This window comes from Pagrus pagrus (genome assembly GCF_965226575.1).
Source record: "Pagrus pagrus genome assembly, chromosome: 6".
Classification (NCBI taxonomy): Eukaryota; Metazoa; Chordata; class Actinopteri; order Spariformes; family Sparidae; genus Pagrus; species Pagrus pagrus.
Window position 1 is genome coordinate 20,182,921 of NC_140190.1, and position 11,392 is coordinate 20,194,312.

Sequence of the window (11,392 nt, forward strand, 5' to 3'; positions counted from 1 at the left end):
CTTCTTCTTCTTTATTGAACAATTTTCAATTACAGTCAGAACAATGACCTTGGAGTACCTTAAGTATCAATACTGAAACTGGCTCTGGTAAGTATCGACACAAACGTGTACTTGATTGGTCGAAATGAAAGCAACGTCCAATCAGAGGCACTTATGGGCGGGACTTCCGCCTTCTGCCAACAAGGAGAAGGGTTTGGCTGCTTGGAGGGAAATTCAATCATAATAGTGTCGCAGCTCCTCGAAAACTAAGACAACGTGTCGTGTATAAACAACCGGCCTGTAGAGTTTGACTACACTACATCTCTGCAAGAAGTTAAGGGACAAAACTAAGTATAACGCTCATTTACTGTTGGCTAACCGTTTATTAAAACGTAATTTCATATGTGCATGCACTGCGTGGATTTCTGGAAGTTCTGTCGCAGTTAGCCTAGCTAGCTAGCCTCGTTTAAAAGTTATTGCTGCACGGGTTTCGGCTATGAGTTAATTCAGAAGATGCCAGTAGATAACTTATAAACGGATAACGCTTGTCATGGATCGAAGGACGACGAGGCTCGACAGTCAGCTGTGTAAAGCTGTGAACGATGGCGAACCAAGGTGATGCTCAGCCTCCTTTTCTCTTTGTTTTGTCCAGACATGCCTTTTGTTGACAGGATGCGGCAGCTCTGAGTAGCGTTAGCGTCACATTTACAGTATGTAGGTTGACTTTGACCAACGTTCCCGGGATCTTTAAGTTTTAACCCATTGCTATATAACATAATTCTGATTCTTTAATATTCATTAACACGACATTTTATCATGGCATTTGTTTACATCTTCAGCTATAATGGTATTTCTATAGTAAATATCAATTAGGTGATGCTTGTAGTAGTAGTAATAATGATAGTAATAATAAACTTGATTAATATAGCACCTTTTTAAAAACAGAGTTTACAAAGTGCTTTGACAAACAAGCAAAAACATGAAGACAACATTACAGAATACTCAGTACTTAATACTCACAATACTCAATACTCAATACTTACTCAGCAGTCAAGCCAAACACAAGGACGCCTAGTGTAAGGTGAGTTAAAACAAGAGCAAAGGCAATATGAGTCATGAAAACTAAAAGGGATAAAAGCCATAAAACAAGCAAAATCACATAAAAAGAAAGAGAGAGGAGAAGTAATGCAAAAGTAGAGATACATAAAATAAAAAAAGCCAATTAAGGACGATTAGATGACATCATATCAGAGGAATTAAGAACAGATAAAACAATATAGGATAATAAACACATAAACGCCATAAAGGAGGGTAAGAGAAAATACATCACATGAGAGGAATTAAAAACAGATCAATATACTAGAAAAAAGAAAGATTAAAAAAATCATCAAGAAGTGATTTAAAAGAAGTAACTGATCTCCTCAGTTAGAGGCACATACTTTGAAATGACCAGAAGGGCCCCTGGTCCTGAGGATCTAAGGCTGCGCATAGGCTCATACGGTGGCAGCATTTCTACTATGTAACTTGGGGCAAGACACAGATGAGCTTTAAAAGTAATCAGCTCAATACTAAAACGGACAGGGCGCCAGTGAAGAGAAGCTAGGATAGGATTGACGTGATGTCGTCTGTTAAAACCAGTAACAAGCCTAGCTGCTGCTCTCTGGACGAGTTAAAGGCGGGAGAGGTACTTTTGGTTGAAGCCGAACAAGAGGGAGTTGCAGTAGTCCAGTTGAGAAAAGTATTTTGACAGTATTGCTTTGATTTTTGGAGATGGTTGTTAAATGCATAAAGCAGGACTGGACATCTTTTTTGATATGTGGTTCAAATAAAAGCTCTGAATCAATCATGACACCTTGTAATGCATCATGTAATGTAATGTGGGTGTGCTGGCAGCAAAAGGTGCATATAGGATACCATTTTAACATTAGCCCATGTTATGAGAGGCATTGGTCTGCCAACAATTTAGAAAGTGATTGTTGTCGGTCGTATTTGTAATGATACACAGAACAGCTGGCTTCATAAATTGCATCTGTGCACATGAACATTAAATAAGCAGAGTGCAAGGTTGACTGAAAGACACCAGCATCTACAGCTCACCAGTTATTCTTGAGTTAAACTATCTCAACAAGGATTTTTACCAAATTGCTCACCGTTTACAGTGCTATTGTTCATGTGATTATGCTTTCTTGTCCACCCTTTACCCTAACCTCAACGTTTTGCAGATCACATCCTTGTTTTCAACACAGTAAAACTGTAGGCTACAGTAGATGTCAGATTGAAACAGCTCTCTCTTCCTTGGCAGATCTGTACAGCAGCTTCTCTCACAAGGTGCATGCCCAGACCTGGTGGGTAGTAATGGGGTGTCTGCATTACACTTGGCTGTTGGCAAAGAGACAGAGAAGAACACACGCTGCTTGAAAATGTTGCTACAGTATGGAGCGGATCCCAATGTCAGGTATTGTTAAACACATGGTAAACGGAAAAATCTCTATACTAGATCATTTTCCTTTTCACATTTCCCATCTGTATAACTACAGAACTTTGAAATTATATTTAAAATTATTGTCAATGTCTTTTGATTGATATGACATGCAGTATCAGTAAGTGTATATGATAGTGATATTGATTTTTTAACAATCCTCTTCATCATAAAAAAGCCTGTAGTGCATTATGTTTGCTTCAATATCCTGTTCCATTTGGATGTTAAACTATAGACATGTGTATGTGATGTTTTCTGTTATTTCTCCCAGGTCATCAGAGGGCCTGACTCCTCTTCACGTTGCTGCCCTGTGGGGATGTTATCAAAATCTGAAGCTGCTCTTGATGAATGGTGGAAACCCAAACAACAAAGATAATGTAAGAATTTCAAGTTTTGTGCATTGTTAGTAATTTTCCATAAGGGAAGGTAATGGATCATGGACAAATTGTACGCATATGCACATAACAATTTTGTATAATCTGTTGTCTACAGTGATTATGAAGCTCTAGTCATGGCTCTGTATTGCAGCTGAATTAATAAAGATAAAATACCCTAGCTGTAACAAGTTTGTGGCTTTAAATGTTAAAAAGTCAGCTTTTTCTTCTTACTTTATGTAGGAAGGGAATACACCAGGGCAGCTTGCAGAGCAGCAGGAGAATCGAAAATGTGCCCAGCTCCTTCAGGAGTACCAGAGCAGCTCATTGGACACAGAAGAGGATGACTTGCCTCAATTCCAATACTGTAAGAGGCTCTCTTTGAAGGCTTTGTCTTGTAGGGGATTACTTAAGAACTTTAATCCTGAAAAATGCAGCTTCAGTGCAAAATTGAATCGTTCCAATTTGTTGTATTTCAAAGGTGGAAAACTTGAAGACACTGAGTAATGTTAGAAATGGTATGGATATACGTATATTACAGTGATATTAATTCATCCAGTCAGTTTTTTAACATAATGCTTGCGTGCAAGCTGGTGGTCATATCATAGTAATACTACAATAACAGTGATCCCATTGCAATTGGAGTGTTAACTGCCTTAAGTCCTTTGAAATGTAAAGAAAAACATTCACATATCTGACAGAATACCTTGTGGCATTTCAACATGGATATTGTGTGTTGGAGGTGGCTGAGACAAAAAATACTTTGTCAATACCTGTCATCAGGTACTCCAAAATTTGCCAGTAACACTCACGACGTTCATCTCCAAATAGAAGTAAACACAAGGCTGATCATCTGCTAAACTGTCTGGTGGTGTATAAAGACTTGATCAGACGAGTTGCAGAGCTGTTTGTAGGAACAGTGTTAATTGATATTTCTCTTTTTTTCTCCACAGCTGTGTATTCAGATCAAACGGACACGTCTGGCTATCCTGAATCAGACTACAGCTTCAGTTCCCACTCTTCCATAATAAGTGACTTTGGTGAAGCCCCATTGAGCAGCACAAGGCGCTCCTCATTTTTCAACTTGTCTAACATTCATGGAAGGCCAAGTTGCAGAGGAATATCATACGACAAACTTTCTGATATGGACACTAAGAGGCATCTCTGGAACGATTCCTCCTCACAATGGGCAGCTGAAGGTCCCTCCATCCTATCAAGCACACGCATGTCTGCAGTGGGACCTGCAGTCGCAATGCCGATTCTCAGGGAGGATCATTTATGTACTTATGATGATGTGTTTGCATCAGAAGCAAATGAACATGCTGCTACAACTGATGGCAGAGTCTCCTCATCCAGAAGAGACACTCTGCCAGCATTTCCCCAGAGGCGAGCAAGCCGAAAGAGTGTGAGCTTCAGAGATGTAGATGAATATTTCCCTGTTTTTAGTCGTGAATCTCCCAAACAGCTGCCTGCTGTTGATGAAAGCCAGTGCACCAGCAACTTACCTTTTGAACTGTCTGAGTACTCTGACTTTCTGGATTCAGATCGCATGGCCACTGTATTACACAAGCAGGGCATCGACGTCACATCACCGGATCACGTCTATGTTTTTTGCAGGGGGAGCAGTGAGAGCACAGAAGAGGACATGGAGAAAACAGTCATCAGTCACTGTGCTTTGGAAGAGAGCGATGATGAACAGGAGGGTGAACTTGTAAAAGAGGCTCAGGTGAATATACCACAACAGGCAGCCTGTTTCCATGTTGGTAGCAGTAGCAGTGGGACTGGTAGTAGTAATTATAGTAGCTGTGAGAGTGATCATTACACCAGTGCTCTGGAAGCATCTCTACACCCTAAACATCTTTCACTCCCTGCGGAAGAGAAAGTTGAATCTGACAAAGAGATTCAGATTTCTACAGACTCTGATTCTGAATTTACAAGGCAAGGTGGGAATCTTCCACCTCTTCAAACAGGACATCAGATCGAATCAAAACCTGAAACTGTAGCGCATTTACCAGGAATGCATGATAAACTGGCCCTGTCTGAAATAAAACACCCAAACAATGATGTATTTGAGGGTGGTAGTGGTCCTGATGCGGACACTTCCAGTAAAGGTGTTGTTGATCAGCCAATGGATAATGCAGCTGAAGCATTACAGGAAAACTTTGACCTTCCATTCACACCAAGTCCTTTTGTAACAGGCAGGACTCGCTCTAGGTTGAGTCGCTGCTCACTAAGAACAAGCAGGACCCCAGAGAGCCTACTTTGCACTTCTTCTCTTTTTGAAGAGACCCTCCCTACACCAGTTCGAACACGCCGCCAGACGCCCAAGTCTCAGAGCAGTGAAGACTTTTATAGTTTGCCACATGCAGCTTTTTATACACCATCCTATTCGGGGAGTAGCACAGGAGGGGACCCCTTGTCTGCTGATTTCCAGGACACACAGTCCAGCACCCTCCAAGCTGGTTCAAGTGTTAGCAATAGCCAAGCTGACACTTTCATCCTCTCTAGGAGCGTAACTGACTCTGTTGCTGAATCTCAGACTTTGTCCGACACGGTCGTACTGGAGAAAAAACAGGACTCTTCAGTGGATGCTTATGAAAGAAACCTTGCAGAGATTATACAGGCCATGCAGGGTCATAATCTTGTTGAAGGCAGGGATTTTCTGACTGATGATCTGACAAGTTCAGATGAGGCAACAACAAAGAGAAATGTAAATTATGTCCCTGGTAAGGACAATTTAAAAAATGAAGATGTCTGGCTCACAGAGGACTCTAGCTCTCAGCCACAGTCTGTGTCATCTTCATCCAGCTCCAGCTGTCTTTCCCCAAGGGGATCCAGTGAAGACTATGACCTTTCTTGCACTCCAGGCACTGGTGGCACCCCCAGGTACAGCATGAGCAGATTGTCGAGCTGCCGCAGGCCGCAGCACCTGGCCAACCTTTCTTACACCCCTGGAGGGCGTCCACACATTCAGGATCTGGAGGAACCAGTGGAGTACCTCTACACTGATACGGAACAGGGCCACAAGCTGATTGAGACCCACGTCCCTCCTACAGCAGACACCTCACTCAGCTCCAGCATGAGCACCAGCAGCAGTGATGAGACCATCGTTTATGATTGGAGAACCATGCAGACTGACATGATGAAGAACACAGGCAAGGAGAACCAGAGACCCGCGATGGTGCTTAAGAAGGAGGAAAATGATGAGGAAAGTTTGTTGCCGGAGACCAAAGGGCTGACTGACAAGGAGCTGAGATTGAGGCTGGTGGAGCTGGGGGAGAGCCCAGGCCCCATCAGCACCCGCACCAGGCCCACCTACATGCGAAAGCTGTGTCGCCTGTTGCAGGAGTCAAACCTCAAATCACCACACCACCGGAAGCAGTTAGATCAGCCTCAAACAGGTAACACTTGAGCTCTTTTTGATTATCATTTACCCAACTTGAGCTACAATTAAGTAATGATAGTATTTCTAACCTTGTAGCTCAGGTTGTGAGCAGTTTTGGGGAGTGTGTGAGAAGAAATGTAAAATGTTTTGTAATAAATTCATAATTATGTTACTTTTTAAATTAATGTTTGTACTGTGAAGTAGTGAAATATTTGTGCCCTTCAGTTGACCGTATAATCTCTCTTGTAAAGAAGCATGAAAATGGAAAATTAAACTCATTATTCCTATTGAGACGCACCATCACTGTTTGGGGATTGAAGTCGGCATCACTTTGTGGCCGGATTAGATTAGAACCACTGAACAAATGTTGAGGCATATTAATACACTTATTATATTTTAGCTTATCACTGTTACTGACACAGGAAGTCATTTTATTCTTATTTTAATTTGTAGATTTAGATTATAGTCCAGAATTGTGCCGGGCCCTGAGGACCTTCGAGCTGCCTGATTGCCAGGCTGACGAGCAGGCTTTGTGCCAGCAGTTTGACCAACCGGATCAAAACAGAAAGTGGAGGGAGGGCATCATCAAGTCCAGCTTCAACTACCTACTGCTCGACCCAAGGTCTCATGTCTGTCATGTTGATTTGTGTTTTTCTTTGCTTTCTTCGGGGCAACGTTAATAACACCATCAGGGAAGGTGATACCGGCTGCACAAAAAATGACCTAATGTGATGAGACAATGTCATCTCATAGTGCAGTTAAATAATTTCAAATCCTGTTAAATTCCCAGTGTGTCTTTTGAAGAGACTTGCTTCCTCATTGGCTCTTAACTATCCTCTGTTAAACACATTTCAACCTCAAACTATAATTAAAATGATCTTTGTTTTTCTTCTCTACCAGAGTGACGAAAAACCTCCCATTCCGCAGTCACACCATGACTCAACAGGAGTGTTTCCAGACGTTTATCCACGCTATATTTTATGTAGGCAAAGGAAAACGCTCCCGTCCTTACAGCCATCTGTATGAGGCTTTAGAGTACTTCAAAGGAGAGAAGACCTGCAAGGTAAAGCACTTCACACTGATGAGACTTGGTTAACTAAATTCAAATAAATAAGATGTAAATCAATGTATATAAAACATGTCCCTTTGTTCTCTCAGAAATTGTGCCCCAAAGTGCAGCACATTCTTCAGGTGTGGAGCGCCGAGCAGGGCGTCATCTCTCTGCACTGTTTCCAGAATGTCATTCCAGTGGAGGCCTTCACAAGAGAGGCCTGCATGGTGGAGGCCATTGGTGAGTACAAGTTGGGGTGGAACTTAATACTCATTCACGCACATCTGCTGTGTATCAGGGTCTTAAATCACCCCATCAAGGCCTTTTGTATGAGAATATCAGCTAATGATTCATCACATATTAAATATGTAATGTGATTGTTAGAAGTGGACATGCACCAATGCACTTTTTTCAGCTCCAATTCCGATACCTGAATCTGAATATCTGGCATTACTGATACCAGAGCTCTATTTTCTTAATCATTGTCATTATTATAAGGTTATATGTGGCTGTAGTAAACAACACACCACTTCTTATTGAATGTGCAAAAAAGAAATACAAGGCTTTGAAAGGCTAGACTCACTTAAAATGTTTATATATTGAGAAGACAAAATGGTGTCTACTAAAGATCATTGGTTAAATCAATCAACCACATAATCAGGAAAAGTAGCTTTGTCACTTGCAGTAGCAAGTAGCTGTAATCTCGCTTACACCCGTAACATTTTATTTTATTGAGTATAAATCTTGAAAGACTCCAGTTTTCCACATGGCTGTTTATTTATGGAAAATCTATAAACAAACAAATAAAAAACAAACTTGGATAGCAACGATGTTGTGCCAGTTCAGCAGTACAATAACCTACTTCCTTCTCCATTATCCCAGGGTTAAAGATGCTCACCAACCAGAAGCGGGGGGATTTTTATGGCGTGGTGTCAAACTTGCAGCTGAAGAAGAAACGGGAGCTGGGCGTCCACCTGCTCTACAGGGCCATGCAGATCTTTCTGGCCGAGGGTGAGAGACAGCTCAGACCGGCAGACATCAGACAGTAGTGACCCCCACTGGAGGGGGGTATGTACAGCAGCGAAGTGCCAATGCACAGCGGGGGAAATACCACTATGTCAGGGTGCTCAATATTTGGGTGGAGTACAACATCAGGATCGTCTGAGCTGCTACCTGGCATTTAATTGTCTTAAATGAACTCTCCATCCCTCAGCAAAATACAGTTTATCAAACACGCAACATCCTCTTCTAATATTTCCGTCCTTTGAACTTGTCAGTTAAGATCCTCTTGCTTGTTTTTCATTTTAGTGTTTACTTAAAGTCAACTTTGGGAGATGTGATAATATCGAAGCTGCTTGATTTTTGTTTTGCATTAATTATTTTTTGTACTCATGCGTCATGTGGATTGGAGATGGATTTGCTCATTATGCTCCTTTAAATCATCTTCCCAGACATGACAAAAATAATTATCCCTCCAAAAATAATAATGATAAAATCATGTATAAATGAAGAAAAAAGTGGGTACATGAACATGATCGTGTGTCAGAAGTTGTGACAAGTAAGCATGACAAAGTCATTTTCCATAAACATTCTTCCCAGTAGGACACTTCTCCTCTCCAGTGCTGTAGCACTAATGACTTTTTCAAATTGATCCAAAACCAATTTAAAATGCATTTCAGCATAATCAAATTAGCTGCTTTTACAGCGCATTGTGTCATTAAAAAATATTTTCCAAAGGAACCAAGAGAGAAGCCTGGTAGTTAATCATGTTATTTGTAGTGTTAAAAAAGAAATGATGGTGAATATAGCAGAGGCTGGTAACTGGTACTTGGCATGATAGGTTTCATGGATAAATCAACAATGAAGTGTACATTTTTAGAAACATAATGTGATATTGTTTACATGGCTGGATTTCCTTTTGGTTTTTGGTGCCATTTAAAAAAACAAAACAAAATACTGATTTTGATATTGTCAATAGTTATAGGTGTTTGTATGTGTAGAATTCTTTTAGATGTGTCAGTGTGATGAGAAGCGTTTGTCAGTCGTACATCAGCACTTAAAATGTTGGACTGTCAGTTTGTGTTAGTTGACATCACTGGGTTACACCTGTTATTTGGTGCCATAATCTACATAATTGTGTTACCAAAATCATTTCATCAAGATCTTTATTGGTCAAAGAGATACCAAATTGAAGTCACTGTTCTCATGGTCTACATATATATGTTGCAGGAAAGTGAGCTCCAAAACTATTCATTATCTCCTCAGGGTAAAATAAGTAACTTGATCAATTAACTGGAAGCTACGAGCTTTATATTTGCACAAGATGCATTAATACTAACAATTTTGTATTTTAGAGATATATTTTTTATGTTTCAATGCCCAGGTTGAAAAATATCAAAGCATGAGATTATGATGTAAGGGATTAAAACACCTGATCTATAGCATTCATGAAAATAATTACCAATTGTAGAAAATAATTATGTGTGCAGACTTTTGGTCTTGTGATCTTTTTTTTTTTTTCATGTGTTGCGATGCCTGTGATAATTTTTGATTAAGTAATAGACAAAGCGCTCTTTTTTCATTATGATCATCAACTTTTACTCTTCCTGCTGTATTTTCTTGCCTGTGTTTTGCATTTATGTAACTGTAGTAAAATACAAATGACAAACCTGAGCCTGGTGACTCTTTGGTCCTTTTCATGTCCTGTTCTTTGGTGTCCCTCTAGTGGACAAAGGAAGTCATACATTTTTCTCCTCGTGCTTTAATTGTCCTTCATCCACTGTGATTCAATGAAATTACTGTTTGGTGTTAATATTGCAAACAGTTAAATCCTGCAGTGCTTTTTGTGTTTAAGTCTAATACCTCTATTTAACAAGATATTCAAAAATCAATTTCATTTTCACAACCTAAATTTTATTTCAGAGACACACAAAGCACAGATGTTAGTTGTGGCTTCAGTGTCCACGAATGGGTTGATTTTTTTTGTATTTCTTGTTATCATAGATCTACAGTTTCTTGCGAGTGGTTAGCCAAAATGTTCCTACAAACATCAATGTGGTTTACGCACTCAACACCATGAATATCCTCTTGAATGTACTCTTGTCTAATGTTAGCCCTGTGGCTTGGTGAGACATTACTTGACTGAGCAGGGCTTTACTGAATGTTTTCTCCTCCATGCTCCTCCACATTTCAATTTGAGATAATGGTCTTAAATATGCAGAATAATAGTGTGTAGTATAGTCAGTCAAAAAATAGCAGCCCATTTAAATAATATGTTTAAAAGACTGGTGATACTGTACTGCAGGGCTATTTTAAAAGCTTAACATTACAGTCATAGCCCATGTGGTGCATAAATGAAACTAAAATACCACATACAGGGGGGTTTCCAGTTGCACCGGTGCTGGTGTTTCTGCATTTCTGCTGGTCAAGCAGCGTTTATGATACAGAATCAGCACTGTTCAGTTTTTCATTGAAATACTGTGCAGGTACTTTCCCCGACTAGAAAAGGACAGAGGCCTGCAGAAACGAGCAATTAACTCTCCTGCAGACTTTGAAAGTAAGTCGGTACCCAATTATGTATGCAGGTTTTATCAGCACACTTTCGTCATTTACAGACCGAAGCAAACTGCAGCAGCGTGTAAACTTGAAGGCACAAACTGTACTCTGTCACTGTTATCATTTGTAGAGGAAAAGGCAGATGAGCTCAGCTGACACGCACGGTCACAGCAAAGACATAGTATGATTTACTGCAATTATATAATGTCAACTTGTATTCTGCAAAATGTGTTCTCACTTAGCTGGCTTTCTCTAAAACTATCATTCACTTTTATTTATATTACAACTCTCATCATAGATTTTTTCTTTAAAGAGAACCTCAAATTAAATCAGAGAAAATATTAATTTTATCATTACATGGTTTGCAGCTCTACATTGAGGCCAAATTCAGGCAAATAGGGATGTAAGATTAATAGTGTTAAAAATATCATTTGTAGCAATTCTGTTGAGTCAAGAAGATTTTGTGGGGGTTGTTGTCATGATCAGTTATGAATTTTTAAGTATTTTTACTGCGCTGTTTGTGTTGTGTGTGCATTTCTGTCAGAACTGTGCCATTATTTTCTCTATGT

General features: G+C 40.0%; 1 protein-coding gene across 1 annotated transcript; it reads left to right on the forward strand.

Annotated features, from left to right (window-relative positions):
- Positions 1-225: 225 nt before the first annotated feature.
- On the forward strand, positions 226-9,941 carry LOC311258611 (uncharacterized protein). The gene is made up of 9 exons (XM_084355055.1): positions 226-594; positions 2,282-2,434; positions 2,730-2,835; positions 3,076-3,199; positions 3,786-6,233; positions 6,671-6,839; positions 7,118-7,280; positions 7,376-7,508; positions 8,151-9,941. The coding sequence occupies exons 1-9, from the start codon at positions 530-532 to the stop codon at positions 8,315-8,317; spliced, it is 3,528 nt and encodes a 1,175-aa protein (XP_084211181.1). The 5' UTR covers positions 226-529; the 3' UTR covers positions 8,318-9,941.
- The last annotated feature ends 1,451 nt before the right edge of the window (positions 9,942-11,392 follow it).